A 24,561-nucleotide genomic window follows, 5' to 3' on the forward strand; every position below is an offset into this window, starting at 1 on the left:
ATCTGATTGAGCTTGTGCCATAATACAATGCTGCACTTTTCCTAGTAAAGCTAAGGAATCTGAGTAATTTATTTAACTGAGTAGGTCATCACTCTACTAGTTAAGTAACAGATGAAAAACTTACTCTAACTCTAATAAAGACAGTGGTCTTCTTACTTTTCTACCACTGGTAACTTCTAAAGCTTCTTCATGGATTACTGCCTTGTTGTGGTGAAGAGGCTTGCATACATAGCTCAATGAAACTATGAGCTATGCTGTGCAGGGCTACCCAAGATGGACAGGCCATAGCAAAGAGCTCGGACAAAATGTGATCCACTGGAGAAGGAAATGGCAGTATCTTTGCCATGAAAACCCCATGGACAGTACCAAATGGCAAAAAGATATGACGATGAGCCTCTCAAGTCAGAAGGTGTCCAATATGCTACTGGGGAAGAGCAGAGGGCAAATATTAGTAGCATCAGAAAGAATGAAGCAACTGGGCCAAAGCCAAAAGGTTGCTCAGCTGTGGATGTATCTGGTGGTGAAAGGAAAGTCCGATGCTGTAAAGATCTATACTCTATAGGAACCTGGAATGTAAGATCCATGAATAGTGCAAAGAAATAGAAGAAAACAATATTGTTTTCTTCTATTTCTTTGCACTATTCGTGGATCTTGATTCATCTAGATCCGCCTTTCTCATGATGTGCTCTGCATATAAGTTAAATAGGCAGGCGACAATATACAGCTTTGCCAAACTCCTTTCCCAATTTTGAACCAATCAGTGGTTCCGTGTCCAGTTCTCACGGTTGCTTCTTGACTTGCATATAGGTTTCTCAAGAGACAAATAAAATGGTATGGTACTCCCATCTCTTTCAGGACTTGCCACAATTTGTTGTGAATAGGAACTAAAGAGCCTCTTGATGCAGGGGAAGGAGAGTGCAAAAGTTGGCTTGAAACTCAACATTAAGAAAACTAATATCATGGCATCCGGCCCCCTCAATTCCTGACAAGTAGATGGGGAAGAAATGGAGGTAATGACAGATTTTATTTTCCTGGGGTTCAAGATCACTGCAGATGGGGACTGCAGCCAAGAAATTAAAAGACACTTGCTCCTGGGGAGGAAAACTATGTCAAATCCAGACAGCATACTAAAAAGCAGAGACATCACCCTGCCAACAAAAATGTGAATAGCTAAGGCTATGGTTTTCCCAGTTGCAATGTAATGGCTGTGAAAGTTGGACCATAAGAAAGGCTGAGCACCAAAGAACTGAGGCCTTTGAACTATGGTGCTGAAGAAGACTTCTGCAAGTCCCTTGGACTGCAAGGCAACCAAACCGGTCAGTCCTAAAGGAGATCAACTCTGACTGCTTTTTAGAAGGCCAGATCCTGAAGATGAAACTCAAATACTTTGGCTACCTAGTGAGAAGGAAGGACTCACTGGAGAAGAGCTAATGCGAAGGAAGGACTCACTGGAGAAGAGCCGAATGCTGGGAAAGATTGAGGGCAAAAGAAGGGGACGACAGAGAATGAGGTGGCTGGATGGAGTCACTGAAGCAGTAGGTGTGAGCTTAAATGGACTCCGGAGGATGGTAGAGGACAGCAGGCCTGGAGGAACTTTGTCCATGGGGTCTCGATGGGTCAAACATGACTTCACAACTAACAATAACAATAACTTATAAAGATGAAAAAAAAGAAATCAGATAATAAAGACAAAATTGAACAAATACAACAGGTCTATAACTTAGTGATACGATAAATCTCTAATTCTAGTTGGGACATTTCAAAACAAAGGTACTGACTTATAAATCATACTGTAGTGGGAGGGCAATTAAGTAAATTTTGTTCTATTTTTTAAAACAAAACAGAAACTAAAATCCCTGTATATACATCTGGGTAAAGAACCAGAATGACAGCCGATTTGTTATAACAGTTAAAAGCATAGAAACTGGATGACTTTGGGTCAATTATTCGCTCAATCTTAGAAAGAGACCAATGGCAAACCAGTTCCCCAAAAGAAAATTGCAGACTTGCCTCTGTAATCATTGGCAGTCAAGGTTCATTTGAATGACCACCGCCACCACACAGAAATGGATTTTTTTGTTACCAATTTAGGATCAATAATGTGTTCAAAGTAATACAATCCAAACAAAGATTTGTTTCTAAAATCCAAAGTATTAGTAGGGCAGGCAGGGGAATGAAAAAAATTTTTATGAAGAAAGTATCAGCATATTAGGAAAAAATGCTTTATAGATCAAACCTGTTACTTTTTAATACTACTGATACTGCAAAAAGTGTTTCATAAACAAGAACCATCATTTGAAATAATATTAATAAGCTATATAATGAGAGAAAGTAGACAGATAAACCACCTTGCTTTATTTCTCAGTGCTGTAACTGAAGCTGCCTTACTCTACTGACAACTCGCTCAGAACTAATTCAGCACCATTTTGTCAGAGTAGGAAAAAATGTGATTTCCAGCAGCAGGTTTATCATATTTATAAAAACTCATTAGTGTATTTTATACATATTTTACTCAAATAAGTTAGGAATGTTTGAAGAGCAGTCTAACAATAGCTTAATTAAAAATAGAAGTCTTTCAAGAAAAACTAATTAAATTGTACTTAAAACTTTAGGATATAACAGTAATAAAATTTGAACTAACGTTTTAGCAGTGATGTCCACGTACTGCCCAGGGCGGAAATGAGCTGCATATAGAGGTGTACCTTAAAGTAAATGAAGAGAGATTAAACAATTTAACTAAAAAAAAAATCACATAGGAAACCATTAATGTCTGCCTACAACTATGAAGATTAAGTAAGGAATAATCAATCTACTTGGTACTTAATATCAACTGCAGTAAAACACATCTATTACAGTTTCTACATTTTGAGAAAAGTATAAAATATCCTGCTGTAATGACATGACTCTATTCTAATTATTATTATTTCTACAAAGGGATTCCCTCTCTAAAAGTAAATGAAACTATGACAAAGAATTGCTTCTTGTGTATTTATCTGCAATCTGATTATTCCAATTACAATTTATAACCATTTTCCTCTGGCACTAAAATATAAATATTCTGTTATTTTGAAATAATAGAAAATATTTGTAGCTCAGATTTTAGATTTTAGCAATGGTTTGCTCTCCCATCTTGTTTCAATTTAGTTTTTGAATGTTTCATTACCAGATTAGATAACATCAGCAGCATCTTGTTCTATTCTCCTTAGCTTATAAATGTCTTGTGTGCCAGTGTGGTTAGTTGGTCATGCTATTGGTTGTTCATTTGGAGCTATATTTAAATTCTGAACAGCTGATTGATTTTCTTGTTGGAATGGTCTCATTGGAATGGTCTGGTTTCCTATGTATTCATATGATGGATCGAGATCAATATGTTTGTTAATTGCTCCTTTGGTAGAATACCAGGCTTCAATAAATGGGATCAGTTTTACACGTGAGGAAGAAATCTTACGAAATCTTCCTAGATATTGATATAACGAGACAAGAAAGTGGCAAATTAACAACCACACACACAGACAAAATTCTAAATTTCACTACTCCACTGCACGTAAAAAGAGCTGCATCCAGACCCTTTTCAAAAAAGCCAAAACACACTGCAGCACCAAGTTATTAAGAAAAACAGAAGAGAAACACTGTTTCAATGTTTTCCTCCACAATGGCTATCCAAAAAATTTCATTGTATGATTCTTGTCATCTAAACCTCAACAAAATACAAGGCCAAACACAATACAAAAACAAGTCCTGCCATACATCAAAAGAACATCCAAAATGGCTGCCAGAATTTTTTCCTATGGCAACCCCTAGGAATAACGATAGCTCACAAACCCATATTTACACTCAGAAAAGAGCTATCTAAAGTCAAAATGCAGAAGGAAGACAACAGCAACATAGTATATAAAATCAATTGCAACAATTGTAACCAATTCTATGTGGGACAAACAGGAAGGCAATTGAAAACAAGGTTTCATGAACATCAACTAGCAGTTAAATGGCATGACCCAAAATCCCAGATAATAAACAACAAAAAGGAACAAAAATCATTGGCCATACTAGCACCTGCCACACATATAAATTTATTGAAGCCTGTTATTGTACCAAAGGAGTAATTCACAAGCATATTGACGATCTAGCATATGAATACGTAAGAAACCAGACCATTCCAATGACCAATACACAAAAGAACCAATCATCTGTTCAACATTTAAATATAGCTCCAAATGAACAACCAATTGAGTGACCAACTGACCACAATGGTGTCACCATTCTGAGTTTGGCCAGCAAAGGAAGACACCATACTGAGGGCTTCAACAGAAATCTTTAGGCTTCTGGTGGCGTTTCTGTCAGCGACAGATTGGAAACCGCAATCGTTCACGGCTTTGATCCGTGTTTACCTTGTCAGAGGGTCCCAAATGGGACCAGATCCACCTCGGAGGGATAGGGAAAGAAGGGGAGACCTCCAGTTGGGTCAAGGGGAGCTGCATCTTCCCTCCCTGGCTAGGTATACTTCCCATGAAGACAGGACTAAGTGGCAGTCTTTAATGGCTGCCCTGAAGATGGGAAGCTATTCGGGAAATAAGATCGTGCTGGAGCGGAGAAGAAGCAGACAGCATGGAGACCAGGCAAACTAGCTGACATATGGACACTAATCCACTAATATGGACACATTTGGAATTAAGCTAAAAAGAAATTTTAAGAAAGATAGTAAAAGTGGCGACCAGAGAAAGGGGGGAGGCGGAATTGACAGCTGAAAGTGGCTTTGAACTTTGAAAGGAGCCAAATTCAAGAGGAAGCCAGAAGAAGATACTTGTTTAAATTGGACAAATATATGATTTTAGCACTAAATAGGCATAATTAAAAGCTGAACTTGAATGTGTCAAAAAGAAAAAGAACAGAAATTGATTATTGGATTTATTGGATTTTTGGAATTTAAAAGCCTTAAACAGAAAATAAAGTGGGGAAAAAAGGATGGAATTTGGACATGACAGTGCCATCTAATGGTAAAGGAAAAATTTCAATGACTCTTTAAGAAATGCCTGGTTCTTTCAAAAGTGGATTTTGATACAAAATAAGAGAAATTTTGTTACAACAAAACATAAACCCTGGAAAGTGAAAAGTGAAAACACAGAATATCAAAATAAAACAAAGAAGTGTGAAGAAATTACTCTGGGACTGTTTGGTGATTTTGGCATAAACTTAAATTTATGGATATTGGACTGTTTGATGAACTTGGAAAAACTTAATGAGGAATTAATAGAAGTTCATTGCCGGAAGTAAACGCTGGTCAAATTAAATTAATGGACAATTGGTTTGGATTTAAAGACTAAAGAAAGGGATAAAGAAAATCTAAAAGAAGTTTAAAAATGGCAGAACTTTTTTGGGGAACTAAAAATGGAATTAAGAAACATAAAAGAAATGTTACATGAAAGAGGTGAATCATGCTGCCTAGCTTTGCAATCATTAGAAATGGCTATTCTGGAGTATGAAGAACAATAAGGAGTGCCAGAAGGGGAGGAGCTAATTAAAGAAGAAGCCAGCTTCAACGAACAACTGGAGCAAAGAACATTAAAGCAAAGGAGAAAAAGAATGGGAATTAAAACTTGAATATTTGAGGAGACGATTAAGAAGGGAAGTATTTGGAAAGCCAAACAAAGCAAATGGAAATAGCAGAAAAGGGGATTATAGAGGAAAATTTTAAAGAGGGGGGGATAAAAACTGGAGTAAGAAAGGGAGGGGAAAAAATGGAAGAAAAAAGCAATAAAAGAAAGGACTAGGAAATAAGGAGATATGCAAATTGTTTAACAAAAGAAATTGTTTAGTCAAAAGACAGATAATGGGTAGATAAGGATTAAGAAAGGGGATTCTGCAAGGTAATGTGGTGTAATATAATGGCATTTGAAGTAATAAATTATCTAGGAGATAGAAAAATATATATTTTCAAAATGAAAAGATTGGAACTGATGTTTCTTTGTTACTAGACTACTTGTTATTGTTAAATTACATACAGAGATAAATGGAATAAATGTGAAAAAGAGAAACTATTATGAGTATGCTAAATATGTTTAATAAATTTAAGAATATAGTTAAAATGAATTATGAAGACTTATAAAAAAGACTAACATCAGTTTTTTATGATTAATTGAATAGATTAATTTATTTGAAATTATAAATTATTTAATCAATTGAAGGGGAAAAATACCATGCGGAATCTGGCTTAAAATGTGTATGTGTTAAGTAGTTATGAGATTATTGTTATTAACTCTTAAGGTGATAATTAAAAAGTGATTATATTGTGATAAATTATTATGAGTTAAAGAGGAGTTAACTAAATGTTGTATAAGATAAAGGGGTAGTACACTCAAATTAGTAATTAAAGGGGAAAATTTTTGAATTATTAGAATTAAGATGGAACTTTTTGGAATAATGAAATAAGAGTATGTGATGAAATTGCAAATGTGACAGATTAAAATATAAAGTATAATGAATGTGAAGATATGAGAACTATTTAAAATTTAAAAAATTAAGAAAGGAATAGAAAATATATAAAATAAATTTGAAGAAATAAGAATATCTGAGAAAATTTATAAAATATGAAATGTAATGATATGGTATGAAACCAAATGTGAAAGATGAATATGTAACTAAGGTCATGTTTGTATGGAAATGTGAAAACCTGGAACCATGCTGTTCACTAAAAGAGATGTTTTTGAAATATAAAACATAAAAAACTTTTTACAAAAAAAAAACAACAGAAATCTTTACTGGCCTTGGCTTGGCACCCATTGAATACAAAAAAAATGTTTCTAGCCAGCATTACTGGCTTCTGCCAGCCACCTAGCTATGGAGGCACGACAGGCCCCGCCCACACCTGCTGCTGGCCTGCTCCAACAAGCACTCTTTGCTGGCTCTCTGCAGGCTCCAGCAAGCCTGGATTCATGGCCTTTGATCAGTCTGCAGCTGTTTCTCTCTTGCTGCCTGCTCTGCCAGCCTGCTCCAGCAAATACTCCTCACCGGCTCTCTGTAGACTTCAGCAATCCTGGATTCATGGCATCTCATGTCTCTCTCTACCTAACCCTCCACCAGCATGAGTTCAGTACCCAATTCCCAACTGTTCGCCCCTCCCCCCTCCACAATTTGTGGCAACTCCGACTCTCAGACAACTGACCCACTGACATTTATAAGCTAAGGAGAATAGGATAAGAAAATCTTGCTGATTATGTTACCTAGTCTGGTAACAAAACATTCAGAAACTAAATTGAAATAAGCTTGGAGACCAAACCCTGTCAAATTCTGTCATTTTTTCCCAAGATTCTTGTTGTATGGGGTTGGCACTACCTACTGATAAATTAGGGCTCTCCCCACCCCCAAATATTGAGACCATTTTTTAAAGGTTTTTTTGCCTTCAACATGTGATTCCTGAAATATATCTCACTTCCAGCCAAAAAAGTGGTTCATCAACATATCTAAAGCTATATCTGTTATTTTAATTGCTATTTCTATTTCTAATACATCATTTATCATTCTATACTTTAAATAAATTAGGTGACAGTACACAACCTTCACATGCTTTCCCAATTCTGAATCAGTTGTTTCATATTCGATTCAACTTGTTGCCCTGTGACCATCCCACAAATATTTAATAGGAAAAAGAGATGGTTTTAAAAGCTATTCACAATTTGCTGAGATTTAATAAAACCTTTGCCTAAATGAAAAATGGTAATGTTTTTAAAGTCACTTCACTTTGACTCAAGGTTATTTCAAATAAATGTAAGATAACAAGCACCTAATATAATGACAATAATATTTTTTCTTTGGAGAATGAGAAGCTTTTAATTCTTTCCTTTTACTTACATGGTATGTATTATTTTTTGAGCAGTAGAATACTAGTTTAGCAAATAATTATTTGTCTGCTAAATAGATTTTAATTATTAAGAAGAATGCAATGAAAAACTATGTTCCTAATTCTGCACCTTGTTAACATTACCTGGCTTAATGATAGCATTAGGTGATACTCGAAATATTGAAGTTTTCTGTTTTGGTGGGAGCCCTAGTTCTCTGTTCATTTCCATGACAGAAGAACTTCTCTGGAAAAAACATAGAAGCACAGTAAGCATAGAAAAAAGTGGAATTTATATAATATGCAACCCCTTCAAACAATAAAACTAGAATTTAACTTTTTATTGCTTTCACAAATGTCAGAGAATGACACAAAACGACAGAGTGCATCATTGCTTGTAATTGGATAATAGTCTCTATTAAAAAGTGCCAATGTTCTAAATGAAAGTTAATACTCAATTAAAAAGCAAAGTACAATAATCTTAATTCCCTTATTAAAACTTTAAATGTAAAATGTTTGAGATACTATATTAGTTATTCTATCTGTTCTAGCAAAAGCTGTATGCCATGAGAACCCATCTACATCTACAATAGTGTTCATTAGTATGTCTTCTTTTTATGAAAATGAACAAATTATAAACTTATGACAGAATAGGATTTACATATAATAAATATTTAATAAGTAAGTATTTAATAAGTATTCCAGGGGTATGATATGAATTAAAAGCACACCGATACATGTAGGTCTCATGTTCTCGCTTCATATATTTGTGGGAGCAGAAATGAAAAGTATGCTCCCAAATAGTCATTTCAAAATAAAGCTGGCTTACCCAATATTAAAAACATTAGCATCGTCACCCTGAGATCATATAGCTCAAAAGATAACAAGCAAGTAAAAGCACAATCGTGTGTATTAAATAGACCACATACATGAAGCAAGCATATTAGTCCTTTCAGTTCTATTTTATTGGAATCAATATTATCTTTATAAAAAATTCAATTATAAATATGTAGACCAAGGGCAAACACTTATATCTTATTAGAGGCATATAAAATAAATAAAATGTCATTTTTGTGCAATAAGTAAAGGTGCCCTTTTTTACACACTATTCTACTTCTAGATAAATTCTTACCTGGAATCTGCATGGATGCATCTTTTTTACAAAGAGGCATATAGCATGTATTCTTTTTTTCTCTATATCACACTTTTAAATCACATAAGTATTAAGAGTCTTTCAGCAGCTTTCTTGAAAAAAACCACCTTAATAACATAGATAAATCTTAACTACAACATGAAAGGAGTGAGCATTATTTCAAAAAGGGCTGCACATTCCAGAGGGCAGGTGCTACAATAAAAAACCCAACTTCCTGGATCCCATAAAATATACAGAAACACATTAAAAATTGTATTGTCATATATCTCATCAAAGCCAGCTGCCTTGTTAGGGCTTCTAATTGTCATCTTTACTTCTTCAGTTGTAATTTCACCATTATTCATCTCTTGTTGGGAGCACTCCTCATTAAAATTGTATATAGCAGGTAGATTTTGCTGGTTAAGAGTTTCCAGGTAGTGTTCAACCCATCTTTTTATTCAGCTCATCTTCAGTAATCAGAAGCACATTAACTCTGCCATTGCCAATCTCAAGTGCAAATGAGAAAGAAGGAGAGTTAGGCATCAGGCTAACAACCCATCCCTGTAAAAATTTTAACCACTACAGAAACAGCTAAAAGAATGTCAATAAAATTTCAATCAGGTGAGAGTTCTGTGTGTAGAGACAGAAAGAGAGAGAAATAGGGAACACAATTTTTATTGTAGTGCCTGTCCTCTGGAACAAAATATTTCTATAATTTTTTTCAGACCCCACCTAATTTTCTTTTTTTTTAGATGAATCATTAAAACCTGACTCTTTTTACAGACCTTGTACTACACTGGATTATGGCCACCTTGTGGGTTATCTCATTTGTAAAATGATGGCAGTTTTCTCTGCATATTATCTTGGTATAAAGATTATTTTATTATAATTTTTTATACAATATGCTAACCAACATTGAAATGGAGTTGTATCTGTAAATGTTTGAAGATTTGACACTCCTACGAGATTAGGCAATTTTTTGAGAAAAATGTTCTAGCCTCTATGTTAAATAATGGTTTATTTCTCTGTGAAATCTGTGTATATGACATAGTAGTACACTATAGCTGCAACATACCTTGCATTAATATGCAGTTTATGCAATAATGAGATATATACACTTCAATTATAATCAAAAATTATCAAAATTGCTACCCAACAAAAATTTCACTAACTCCTAAAATCCAGGTGCTGTATAAGTGATAATATATTTTTTACAAAATAAAGTAGGAGATCTAAGTTCAGCATAATATTGTAATGGCAGTATTAGGTAACAGACTCTATAAAGTCAGGAATTTTAGTCTAAATTAACAAGAAGAAAATCAACCTTAATGACTTCTGCTTAAGTTAATAGCCAATATATAGAAGAACATAATTTATCAGCATTTCATTGTAGAATAATTCAAAAGCTCCCCTGAGCTTCCTTATTATAGTAACTAAATGGAAACTCAATGAATGAAAATTGAAAATGCAAGAAATCAACATAGAGGAACTTTGTGGTTAAATGGATTGTTGCAGAAAGCAATTTACATGATTGACAGCAGTAGCACACTTGGATAATCACCACCAACCAAAAGCTATCAAAGATTTTCCTGTAAAAATGCCTTATCTTTCAGATTAATTTTGAAGACAGATTGCATTGCCAGAAAACCTGTAGATTATTAATCCTCTATAATCCTGGGAAGAAAAGTCTCACAAGATCATTTTGGAGATCAAAGCTAACTTAAAATAATTTAAACAATTTCCTCTGAAGATTTTATAACACTAAAAATATCCATTCTTTATTAAACTTCACTGTAATCTAGATTTGCCTCTGGCCTAATATTTTGGCAAATCAAGTCACTGTGATGTATAAATTTGGGATAACATGGCTTAATCTATGGAAATGCATTCAAGAAATAATCAGCTTAAAGAATGATTTAAAAGCACAAATTGGCCAGCTAGCAACATAACTCTGTTATTTCAGAATCTCCCTTGATACTTTTCTCTGTCTCTGCTTCTAAAAAACCTTTAATTCTATGTGTCTGTTTGATAAAAAATGCACAGATAGGAGCATTTTAAGATCCCTGTCAGAAAACAAAATGCACTCTACTTCATGCCATGTGAGAATTGGTTCTATTTAATGCACTGTCAAGCCTGCCTCCATTCAAAATCCAAGAAAGAAACCCCCTGACTCCACTGAAGTATAGAAGAGGTACTTTTACTGAGTTTGAAATGATAGCAAGGAAAGCAAAGCAAGATCTGAGCCAAAAGGTGCAAAAGTTACATATTGAAAGTTTTCCCAAATCCCCCCCCCCAGGGACCCAGGTTGAATGTCCAATCCACGCCCCACATAATGTCATGTGAGGCACATCTTCAGGTGTTTTCATCCTTCTGGAGTTCTAGGATGGTTGGCCTTGACTGGGTATAAAGAACTCCACTCAGCAGTGCAGTAATTCTTGAGAGCAAACCTCCCTTTTAGTTCACATGGGTATTCCTCATACCAGTACACTTCCCAAACCCCAGTGCCATGCTGCCCCTCTTTACTAAGGCAGTCGATAGCAAGCAAGCATCAAAGGGAAAACCCATGCTGGAGATCCAGCTGACATGCACAATTAAAGTAACTTATATAAAAAAAATATCAATGTAAAAATAGTGGAAAATCAGACACTAGGTACATAATATACTAAATAAGCACAGAAATATTGCTTGCAGAATGGAAATCAGAAGTGTTTTTCTAACTCATTAGCACATATACTAATTATATTTTACTCTAATTTGAGGAAGGGGGGTTACTAATCTATGGTTCATTACATGATAGGTAGAATTACAGACATTTGTTTCATTGATGTAAACTGTGTTAACCAATTAAATAAAAATAACAGAAGAATATTGTTACGCAAAGAAACATCTTGGAGTTCACACCAACACAGTTTTATATATATGCTTTAGGCCCCATCATCAAATTTTGTGTTTCAACAAGTTCCTAAGTAAACATAAACTGCAGATATTTCTCAATTTATAATCTGTAGGTATAACAGCCCTATCTGGGGGATACTTATGACCCAGATTCAAAGTTCTGCAGTCACTTGACTAATCTTTGGGTGTTCTGCAGCTGCCATTTATAGCAGTTTGCAGCATCCTGATTGTAACCACAGGATTTTACAATAGTTTTCCTAACATTTACTTCCAGTTTTTGACAAAATTGGCTCATAGAAAAAACAGATTTGCTTAATAATCACAGCATTTACATAATCATAGCCACAAAAAGGGTCATAAAATTGGGTTGGTCATTTAGGATCATGATGTGCAATTTCTATTATGGTCATAACTCGAGAACTACCTATATATGGTACAAAATATTATACAGGTGGTAGGAAGAATGATTCCAATTAAGTATCAATATACCCTAAAAGTTAATATCTCTTAGTCAGAGAAAAAACACAGACGAATTGTGGTTAACTGTTTCACCAAAGCAGCAAGCTAAAAAAGCTCCAGATTAGTCATGAAGTACATGTATGTGGCCCATGCTTAATAATGGTGACTGGGGATTGTAAAATGCAATGTCATGTGATCCTGCTAACTTATAACAGTTGAGGCAATCCCAGTTGCCTTTTAGGCAAATTCTGTACTATTATACAGTAGTCACATGATCACCATTTGTGACTGACTGCCACCTTTCCCATTGCCATTTGTGTCTTTTACTGCTAGCTTCCAACAAGCAACCACATGACTGTTGGATATTGTGATCATTATAACTAAACTAGTTGTCAAACACAACTAGTTGTGTTGATCAAGTGACAAGGGCTACTATGGCTGCAACCACAAAGACCCAGGGGTGGGATTCTACAGGTTTGCACCTATTTGCTTGAACCGGTTGTTAACATTCTAAGAAGTTCAGAGAAGAAATTACTGGCCTAATCCTGTAAGGAAGGCAGGAAGGAAACATTCTGGTGTTGCTTACAGAAACTGCCTCTCCGTTAACCCTTATTACATTCTTGGCAGGACTAGACTTCCTGTCTCAGGAACTTCTCTGGAGTTTTTTTTTTCTCCTTTGCTGGTACTTTGCTTGTGTGGAGTGACCATTCAAAGTTACAATGGCACTGAAAAAAGTGACTTATGACCATTTTTCACACTTATGACTGTTGCAGCATCCCCACAGTCACGAGAGGCCAGGCGAGGAGATGTGTGCCTCGATGTGAGTGATGTTGAGTTGACCACGCCCAGCCAGTCACATGACCACCAAGCCATGGCCACCAACTAAGCCACGCCCACAGAACCAGTTGTTAAAAAATTTGAATCCCACCACTGCAAAGACCCATCGTCAGTCCTTTTTGTTTAGTGTTGTAGTAACTTTGAATGGTCTCTGGATGACTGGTTGTTCAATGAGGACTAACTGTAAAAGTAAAAAAAATTGGAATGGACTTCACATTCTCCAGATTTGAGTATTACCGAGACCTCAAGAATGCAGTACATACAAGTTTTCTGCGCTAGAAAAGTTCTATATAAAAGGATGGGGAATAACTGAAAAGAATGAATAAAAATATTCTTAGCTGTTTTAGGAAACAACTATAATTATTTCTGAGAAGTTAGAACACTAATTGCAAGTTGTCCAAACTTTTGTCTTGTTTTTGTCATGTTTTCTTATTTTGACTCTATAGAAAACTGCATATAAATAATAATTACACACTCAAAATTACAGAAAGATGTTCGATTTTGTACCGTATAGGAGTTGTGTCAGCTTCTTTTCACTTAGCAAATAACTGGAGCACACAGTTTGAGGACTATCTATAGCACACAATTATATGCACATGTTTTAAAAAGACTGTAAAATGAATGAATAAAACATTCTTGCATAGCCCAATATGGCACCATTTATGAATGATAATTTATACTATGTTTAATCATTAAACTAAATAAAACACTAAAGGTACTAGAACACAAAAACAAACATGTCTTAGCTTCATAAATGTTCCATGAAAAAATGTATTAAGGTATATAGGATTATCTTCAAGAAATTATGACAAAGCCATAAAGTTTTCTTAAAAAGACAAAAAAAAAGACAGTCTTTAAAATTTTAAGACATCTTTCTAAAAATGCATTCCTTTGGATAATACAATAAAAATTGCTATCCCATCCAGAAAGAAAAATAAACCAGACTTACATGGAATTCAGACACATTTTTCCCTCCAACAGTTAGACTGGGAGTTTTCCCATCAAATTCTTCTTTGGGTATATATTTTATAACATGGCAGTCTTGAACCTACAAGAAATTATTCAAGTTTATTTATTTATATGACTGCTATATTAAATGCATAACTTTCGACAGCAAACAATTCTAAAATCAACATAAAAATTCTTCATTAAATTAAAATCATCCAACAAAAAGAAAAACCTGTCAGGATACAGAACTTTTCCCATTCACTCAACTAGAATGAACTTCTGAAAACGTATCCAAACGTATCACAAAGGAATTCTTTATTGAGATGAGACAATTCCTGTAGGAGTTCAAAGCAGCGTCTGAGATCTCTCAGGCATACAGGGATACATAAGGGAGTTTAGAACCCCTCCCCTTATCTCGATGTGTATTTAGTGAAACAAAAGCCAGTATGTCAATTCCTCCCAACCCCTCTTGTAAGGAACGATCTTTTCACAGTTTCCCAGGGCATACCTAATTTCCTCCCCACCCACTTTTTAGAACGAACTATTCAGGAGATTCCCAAAGTACAATCTCGCCGTTGAATTTTTATGACCTTCTCATCTCCTGGTTGTGCCTCTCAGAGGTGATAGTTCTGGCCATCTGGCTTTTCTCCCTCCATCGTATCATGTGTGGGTTATACAAATTCGATATAAGATTAAATATATTCAGGTTACATCAAGAAAGGATTTCTTTATCAGCCTCCCCCCCCCCCTTTTTTTTTCTTCTTCCACTGAAGAAATGACAGATACACGGTTCTGACATCCTGCCCTCCTTAAAAAACAGATAGGTCTACCTAGAAAAAAACAAAAATCATGCATTACATTTGCAATTCAGGATGATTTATCAGGGTATTTTTGGTGGAACTTACGTAGTAATGTGGGTGCTTTTACGTGTTGTTTGGCTACCCACTCATTTTCTGAAGAAGGAAGGTGTTTCCAAGCTATTAAATATTGTGTGGATCCATGGTGAGTGCGTGAATCAAGGATGTCTTTAATTTCAAAATGTTGTTCCCCGTGTACCATGATGGGGGTTGGAGGTGTGGGAAGGGGGGATTTGAGGTTTGAAGTGATCTCTGGTTTGATCAAGCTACAGTGAAATACTGGATTAATCCGCCTAAGTGTTTTTGGAAGTTGAAGCTCTACCGTCACGGGGTTAATAATTCTGGAAATGGGGAAAGGGCCAATGAATTTTGGCCCTAATTTCTTAGAGGGTTGTAATGATTTTAAGAATTTTGTGGAGAAGTATACACGGTCCCCAATCTTGAAAGGTTTAGGTTCACAACGTTTTTTGTCTGCATGAGTTTTGTAAACTGCTTTAGCTTCCTGTAAAGATAATCTTACCACTGGCCACATGGCTTGTAAGTTATCCATCCACTCCTTAAGGGAGGGGATTTCAGGATCTTTAGTGGGTAGTTCCGGCATGGGGTTGAATTCTTGGCCCGTGGCTACCTGGAATGGGGTGACTGAGTTATTGTATGCTACCTCTGCAAATGGAAGGTCAGTCCAATTATCCTGTTGGTGACTAATAAAACATCTTAAATATTGTTCTAATACGCTGTTCACTCTCTCCGTCGATCCGTCCATTTGGGGTGATTTCCTGACGACAACCCCTGGGTGGAGCCTAATAGGTTTAAAAATGCCCACCAAAATTTGGATGTGAACTGAACACCCCTATCTGAGATAATCCATTGGGGAGCCCCATGAAGGCAATAGATGTGTATTAGAAACATCTTTGCCAATGCCTTGGCAGTTGGGATCTTTTGGCATGGGATAGTGAACCTGTTTCGAAAAAAGATCAGTTACAACCCAAATGACAGTATTTCCAGCACTTTCGGGAAGCTCCACTATAAAGTCTATAGAGATCTCTTTCCAGGGAGCAGAAGGGTCTGCTACTGTTTGTAAAAGTCCAGGATATTTTCCTTGTCTTCTCTTTGCAGCAGCACAGGTGGGGCAGCTCGCAACATAGCTTTCAATGTCCTTTTTGAGGACGGCCACCAAAATTGTCTTTTGATGAGGTGCAGAGTTTTTACAAACCCAAAGTGTCCTGCTATTTTGGAGTCATGGCAGCGTTTCATGAGGTCCATTCTCTGGCTTGCAGGGACATAAAGTTTGTTCTCTACCCAAGCCAGTCCATCTTTGAGTAAACAAGTGTTTTTGTTAGCCTGGAGCCAGTCGTCCTTAAGTAGTGCCTCCTTAAATATTGACGTCGTTGTGTCTTCAGTCAGGGATGATTTTTTTCTCTCTTGTGCCCGGGTGATTACTTTGGCTGCTAGTTGGGTCGGTTGGATCATCGGTTTTATAACCTCAATCTTTTTACTGTTGTATTGGGGTTTTCTGGACAGCACATCTGCTAAGAAGTTCTTTCTCCCAGGAAAATATTTGAGAGTGAAATTAAAACGTTTCAAGTATTGAGCCCACCTTGCTTGTTTTTTGGAGAGTTTCCATGGATTTTTCAGGGCTTCCAGATTTTTGTGATCAGTCCATACTTCAAAGGGGATTTGGTTTCCTTCCAGGAAATGTCTCCATGTGAGCATTGCCCACCGCACTGCATATGCCTCTTTCTCCCATATGGCCCATCTTTGCTCGGTTTCCATCAGTTTCTTGGATGTATAAGCGCATGGTTGTAATTGTCCACTTCCATTCTTTTGGAGGACTGCTCCAACTGCAACATCACTAGCGTCTGCTTGGATGACAAAAGGTTGTTCAGGATCTGGATGCTTAAGGACCGGTTCTGCTGAGAATAGACGTTTGAGTTTCTCGAATGCCACTTGGCATTCCATTGTCCCAGATAAGGGGTTGTCTTGGTTTGGGTTTCTCCCCCTCTTTTGTTTTTAGCAAGTTCGTGATAGGGAGGGCGATTTTGCAAAAGCTGGAATGAACTGGCGATAAAAGTTCGCAAACCCCAGGAAACTTTGCAGTTGTTTGCGGGTGTGCGGTGGGTCCCAGTCCAATACAGCTTTTACTTTATGTGGGTCCATCTCTATTCCCTTGTGGGATATTCTATATCCCAAATAGTCAATTTTTTCTTGGTGGAATTCGCATTTAGAGACTTTTGCATATAGTTTAGCATCTAAGAGTTTTGTGAGGACTGCACGGAGTAGCTTGATGTGTTCTTCCATCATTTCCGTGTAGATTAAAATATCATCAAGATACACTAGAACCCCTTTATATAAAAATTCATGAAGGGTTTCATTGATCAATTGCATAAACACGGGAGGCGCTCCTTGCAGTCCAAAGGGGAGCACTTTAAATTGGTAGCATCCCAATGGTGTGTTAAAAGCTGTCTTCCACTCATCCCCTTCCTTTATTCTGATGTGGTAATATGCCTCTCGTAGGTCTAACTTTGAAAAATTTTTCCTTTCGAGAGGTGGGCTAACATGTCCTTCATGAGGGGGAGTGGATACATATTCTCTATGTAAATTGTGTTCAAATTTTTGTAATTAACGCACAAGCGTGCTGAGCCATCTTTCTTTTCATGGAATAACACTGGGGCAGCTATTTTAGGACGGGCGGGTTCAATGAAAACCCTTTTTAAATTTTTATCGATAAATGCTCTGAGTTCTTTCAGTTCTCTGGGGGACATGCAGTACATTTGTGGTTTTGGGAATTTAGCCCCTGGTAGGATTTCGATGGCGCAGTCTGTGGCGCGATGGGGTGGGAGTTCATCTTAAGCTTCCTCACTAAATGTTTGGGCCAAATCCTGGTACTTATTTGGGATGTTAATGGTTTCAACCGACTGTCCGGTCATGGCTGACTCTCTGTTCTCTGTTCCTTTCTTTATCCTTTCCTCTGAGCTATTTGCAAATACTACATCTCTCTGGAATTGTACAGTTCCTGTCCTCCAATTTATTTTTGGATTCCATTTCTGCAGCCATGTGAGACCTAGGACTAGCGTCTCTTCCATTCCTGGGGCTACAATAAATGTGAGCATTTCTCTATGGTTCCCTAGTCTTATTTTTAATGGTTCTGTGGTAAACCTGGCTGGCTCCCCCCGCTATAGTTCCATCTAATTGGTAGAAAGCGATGGGGTTTTCCATTTCTTTCAGTTGGATCCCCAATTTCTCTGCAAGGGAGGGATTTATTAGGCATCGGGTGCATCCCGAATCCAGCAACCCTGCAACTTCCACCCCCTTCCCTCGGCAGTCTCAGGGGTAGGGTGATTGGTTCAACTGGATTGCTTATCAGCGGGTCATCTTCTGGATCGCTTTCAGACTGTCTCAGGTCCCCTGGAAGCATTGGGGGTTCTTCCTCTGAGTTGGTGGGGGATCGGAGTCCCACATCTATTCAGCCTCTCAGGACAGTCTCCTTTCCTTGAGGGCTGGATGTTCCGGGTTTCCCCCGATGGGTGGTCTAGCTTTCTGGCAGGGGTCTTTGAATGGCATTCTGCTGCACGGTGTCCCTCCTTTACACACTTAAAGCAACCAGACGTTCTTGGAGTCATGGTGGGTTGGGGTTTGAAGACTTCCCGTTTCCCCAGGGGTGGGGATCTTTTCTGCGGTACAGGTTTCGAGTCATGTCTATCTCTGCCTCCTCTGCCATCGTGTACCATTAGTGCAATAGGTTCGGAGCCCCACGGGCCAGGCAGGTAACCTATAGGCCATCATTTAGTCCATCTTTGAACCAACAGACTAGGATATCTTCTGGCCAGTCCACCCGGCCGACCAGGTCACGAAATTCCTCGGTGTACTGGGCGACGGCCTTGTTTTATGACTCTAATGTGGTTGTGGGCTTTTCTATCGGCGAGGGGGTCCTCGAAGCGGTGGCATAAGGCCGTCATGAAGTGATCGAGGTTCCTTAATTCTGGGGTATTGACGTTGTGGAGCGTCACCATCCATCTGGCTGCTGCCCCTTCAAGGGCCAGGGTGATGATTCGTACTCGGGACCCCTGGGTTGGGAAATCCCGCCCATATTCTTGCATGTAGGTGAGCACTTGCGCCAGGAAAAATCCCAGTTTCTGGGGGCCTCCATCAAATTTTACCCCCAAGGGTGAGATCTTCCTCTGCAGTTGGATGTCTCTTGGTTGGCCAGGGTTAATCCCCTGATCCAGGTCGGGTACCTGGTATGGCTGCTGGTTCTTCGGCTTGTCCCTCTGCCAGCTCAATTTCCGCTGGATCAGGGGTGGTGGCTCGGGTTCTCTCATTTTCTGGTTCCCTCGCTCTCCTGCGATGTCGCCCTGGTGCATCCCTCACCTCGAGGTTCTCCAGGGCTTCCCTCTACAAGGCGTTTTATGTACCATCTCATTCAGTCATCAGCCGGTGGCTCCTCGTCCCATTCTTCCTGATTCGATAGGGCCTCCAGCTCCAATTTCCACCCAGGTTTACGATTGCCCGGGTGAAGGCTACTCCTCTGGTTCTTCCGTCCCAGCTGTCTCTTTTTCCTACACCTATAGACCACCGGGGCTTGGTGGAGGTTTTGTAGGCAGCCTCTCTGTCTTCGATGGGGTGCACCAAGTCAGTATCTGGGTGGGTACCTGTTCGACGTTTCTCCCCAGCATTCGGCTTCCCCTTGGTCCTTGCTGTCCTCAGACATTTTCCTTTCTTGCAGGGTCCCCTTGGTAGAGTGAAAGGGTTTTTTTTTTAAAAAAAAAATTCCTCTCCGGGCTGACCTCTATTGCAGATGCTGCTTTATGTCAGGATACAGAACTTTTCCCATTCACTCAACTAGAATAAACTTCTGAAAACGTATCCAAACGTATCACAAAGGAATTCTTTATTGAGATGAGACAATTCCTGTAGGAGAGTTCAAAGCAGCATCTGAGGTCTCTCAGGCATACAGGGATACATAAGGGAGTTTAGAACCCCTCCCCTTATCTCGATGTGTATTTAGTGAAACAAAAGCCAGTATGTCAATTCCTCCCAACCCCTCTTGTAAGGAACGATCTTTTCAGTTTCCCAGGGCATACCTAATTTCCCACCCCACCCCTTTTTTAGAACGAACTATTCAAGAGATTCCCAAAATCTCACTGTTGAATTTTTATGACCTTCTCATCTCCTGGTTGTGCCTCTCAGAGATGATAGTTCTGGACATCTGGCTTTTCTCGAAGATGGTCTATTATTAGATTCTACAACCTGAGGTTTTGTAATTCTCTTTGCAACCTAGAATCTCAAAGAATTAATGTTGAGAATCCTTGGTTTGTTTAAAAATAGTATAACATAAATCCCACTTCAGAGATGATGCTATTTTCTTTTTGGAAAATTCATGGACATTGTAGCGCTTCTAAGGTGGAGACCAAGGTGGAACTATCAGGCAGCATACACTAGCATAACTGTGAACAAATATTACCAGCACTTCAGCTTTGAAGCAAATCCAGCAACCCTCTACTCTAAAAATCCTGCTTTATCTGGGTGGGTAAGTATTATTTACACTATTATCATTTTATGGATTGTACTTTTATCGATTCCTGATCAAAGTTCTCTTTCTGAATATATTTTTCCACCTGGACTGTTATTTTTGTATTGAAATTTTTATGTTAAGTGGAATACATAACAATATAACTATTATGTATTCTCTGCCTTACCTGAAGCATCGTGACAGGTATTTTTTTACCCTGCTTAGTCCATAATGGCATCATTCCCAACTTTACTGCAATAATACCGACTCTTTTAGAACCTGTGAATAAAGGAATGAAACAATCGTTCTTAAATTTCAAGGCTACTGGAGTTCAGAAAGTCATGACAGATTAATTCTTAATTCACAGCATGTACAAATCCTACAAACAGCATCTTGCAACACAATCAATTTATTCAGATGGCAACTACTACTATTTAATAGATAACATTTAAATTACACTGGACGTATTATGAAAATAAGTAATGTCAGCTATTTTAATGTCTAATATTTTTAAACATGAAGGGGCAATAGGTACCCTGTGATGTTTCTGTGTTATAACTGCATTGCCACCCTTCATTATACATTTAACAAAACTATGTCCCTCCCATTGTAGTGTGAACATCTAGGCAGTGCATTAATCCTATGGATATAACTGGCATTTGCACCTCACTATGGAATAAAGGTCAGGTTACTTGAGGGACTACTATACTTGTCCAGCTTATTTCGTCCTGCAGGGTTGGCACAAACCAGGTTTCTTCAAATAAGCAATATCATCTGTCAGGATCTTGGAAGTCCATCTTCTTGGTAGCAGCATCTGCCATCTGCAATGAGAACCAGATGGCCCCCAATCTGCTATTGTTTAGAAGAGGTATGAAGGTGTGGCTCTTTGTCCAATCTTTGGCGAGGAAGAGTAATACTACTTGCTTCTTTTCATCTAGTCTGTTGCACTTCACTAACTTTTATCTTTAATGTTTTACTGATTTTTTTTGTAATTTCTTTATTTGATTCTCAAAGTCATTGAGAATCAGGCAACAAATTAGTTTATTATCATGGAGAAGGCGGAGCCACATCGCCGCGTTACAGCTGTAATTTCGGGGCTCCGAAGTTACAGCTGATATCTTCGCCCCTGGTCGGTCCAATGGACCTAAACCGTCCCGTAGAGACGGTGATAGTAAGGGCGCGTTCTGTTGATCACAGGGACACCGCAAGTCCCTGGTGGATCCAGAAGAAGCCCCTTTGCCATTGGCGGAGAGGCAGCCATTAAGCTGCTGAAGCAGGGACAGCTCCGGAAGGAAGAGAAGAAAGAAAGAGAAAGTGTATCGGCTGGTGAGATTTTTTTTTTATTTATTTGGGATAAGGACACCCTAGAAGAAGAAACCTGTAAGATTTTGACAAAACTTGATAAGATGGACTTAGTGGCGATTTTTTAGGAGATGTCAAAATGAGGCTTGGCTTTTTACTTTTTTTTTTTTTTCTAGTGAACTTCTATTGTGATTAGTAATTGTAACCAGACTGGTTTTTCCTTTTATAATTACCTATTTTCTTTTTCCTTTTTGACTGTTTATATTTTTAATAGAGGCTCCCTTTAGTAATTTTTTTCTTTTTTTAAATATGTACATATATATACACATATTTTCTTTTCTATTGGGCTTTTTTTTTTTCGGGAAGAAGGGGAGTGGAGTAGAGAAACTTTGTAACTCTGTAACACTGCCAACTAGAGGCTTGAAAATACTTTGCTTGAAGTTGAGAGAACTGCATGAGAAACTCTTTCCCAAGGACACTGAGTTGATAAGATAGAGGGAGGAACTCTGGAGAATGTTTTCACAGGTGTCTCTTTGGGATTTCTACAATCAACTGAATATTTGAAGCTTGGCTTTGAAACTTGTGGAGAAGCCATAATAAAGAGCCTTGGACGTTTAAATAAAATGCAGTGTGCTCCTTGCTTTACTTGTTGTTAGCTTTTATCCCTCCTCCTCAACCCTATAGCATTTCGTAATATTTGTACACTTTTGCTTATTACTATTATTATTATTTTTCATTTATTTTTTTTTTCTAAAGGGAAAGCCTCAGAATATTTTTTCCTTTTCTTTTTCCTTTTTTTTTGGGGGGGGGACTTTTGCTTTTTCACCTTTATATGTATATATTCTTTTTTATGGCTATGTTTTATTTTCTTTAGATCTCTTAATTGGATTAAGGTGTGAAGAACCTGAAGAATTTTTCTTTTTTTCCCTTTTATTATTATTATTATTTTTAATATTATTGGGTTTTATTCTCCTTCTGAGTATCGGAACTGAGGATTAAGGTCTAGAAGAACCTGAAGAAATCTTTCTTTTTTCCTTGAAACCTTTTTCTTTTTTTTTAAATTTTGGGCTTTTATTTTTACTGGTTTTTCTTTTTCACGTTTTTCCTTTCCCTAATTGGATTACAATTGCCACTCTGCCAACTGGATTAAAAGAGTGGGAAGATTCTGAGTTATTTAAATGAATAAGAAAATTCTACCTTCTGGTACCTCAACTTCTGCTCCTGCCTCCCCATCAACTGGAGGACGACTTTCAACAATGGCGAGAAGCAAGATAAAGGACAAATGGATCTAACGACAGTTATACAAGGAATTCAAGAACTTAAAATGAGTATTGAACAAAGGGCGGGGAGTATTGAACAAAAATTGAAAACATCCAACAAATGATGGTGAAATATGATGAGAGACTGCAAAAAATGGAGAGAAAGACAATCAAAGAGATGAGAAACTGCAAAAATGGAAGAGAAAGACAATCAAAGAGATGAGAAAATTGGAAATATTGATGACAGAGTGACAACGCTTGAACAAAACAAGAATGAGATGTTGAAGTGGGAGATGGACAGATCAGAATATTATCTCAGATTTCAAAATACAGAGGAAGAAAAGGACAAGATCTTGCTGCAGTAATGATAGAAATCTTGGCTGAAGCTCTGGAAATAACAGAGGAAAAGATGATGGATGGAATAGATGAGATATACCGAGTTTTTACAAGATATCGTCCGAGGAATAAGCTACCAAGAGAAGTTCATGTCAGATTTACCAAAAAATCTATTAAAACACAGATATTACAAGCGGCAAGAGAGAAGGCATTGAAATATAGAGATAAAGAGATTGTGGTTTTAAAACAAGTACCCAGAAAAGTTAGAGAGATGAAAAGAGAATATCGATTCCTGACTAAAATATTATTGGAAAAGGAGGTGAATTACAGATGGTTGATTCCAGAAGGATTAATGGTTATATGGAAAGAACAGAGATATAGAATTGGCTCAATTGACGAAGCAGAATCGTTTTATAGTGAATTCTCTAAAAGAAGAGAAATAGAGATAGAAAAGAGATTACTCTAACTGAATTTCAAAGAGGACCAAATAGAGATGGGAAAAGAAGAAGGTGCAGTAGGTGGACAAGTGGAGACTAAAGAACAACGTGAAAAGTAAGATCAACGAGAGCTGTTAGACCTAAATATAAATCATAACTATGGAGGAAAAAAAATTGATTTCTTTGAATATAAATGGACTGAATTCAGCTACTAAAAGAAGGAAAACCTTTCATAAAATAGAAATTAAAATTTGACATAATTTGCTTACAAGAAGTACACATTAAAAAACATCAACAATTATTGGTGCGACCAAAAATAGGGAAAAATTTTACTTCTCTGACCCACTGTAAGAAAAGAGGAGTGGTTTTGTACATTAAAGAAACCATTCCAGCAAAACTGATTTATACTGATGAAGACGGAAGAGTATTAATGGTTGAAATAGTGGATAACAATACAAAAATACTCCTGGTTGCAATCTATGCTCGAATGATAAACAAAAAGATTTTATAAAAATTACATATAGAAAATAATTGAATTGGACTATGCTAATATATTTATAATGGGAGATTTTAATGGAATTGTAGACAATGAATTGGACTATACAGCAAAAATAACACGACAAAATAGGAAGACCCTCCCTAAATCCTTTTTGAAATGATAGAGGAACTAAATTTAAAAGATACATGGAGGGAAAGAAATACTAAAACTCAACAATATACTTTCTATTCGAATAGACATTCATCATGGTCCAGAATAGA

At 37.3% G+C, this 24,561-nt stretch overlaps 1 protein-coding gene across 1 annotated transcript in view; it reads right to left on the bottom strand.

Moving 5' to 3' along the window:
• MRPL3 (mitochondrial ribosomal protein L3) overlaps positions 1–24,561 on the bottom strand; it is a 67,921-nt gene that overhangs the window by 37,604 nt on the left and 5,756 nt on the right. Inside the window, exons 3-6 of the mRNA XM_087946576.1 lie at positions 20,656–20,747; positions 14,104–14,202; positions 7,979–8,078; positions 2,642–2,702 (exon numbers count right to left, since the gene is read on the bottom strand). Of these exons, the coding sequence (XP_087802702.1) occupies positions 2,642–2,702; positions 7,979–8,078; positions 14,104–14,202; positions 20,656–20,747 (352 nt within the window). The remainder of the gene's footprint in view (positions 1–2,641; positions 2,703–7,978; positions 8,079–14,103; positions 14,203–20,655; positions 20,748–24,561) is intronic.

Source organism: Notechis scutatus, chromosome Z (genome assembly GCF_049901735.1).
Source record: "Notechis scutatus isolate UNSWTSFEM ecotype Mainland chromosome Z, rNotScu1.2, whole genome shotgun sequence".
NCBI classification, from domain to species: domain Eukaryota; kingdom Metazoa; phylum Chordata; class Lepidosauria; order Squamata; family Elapidae; genus Notechis; species Notechis scutatus.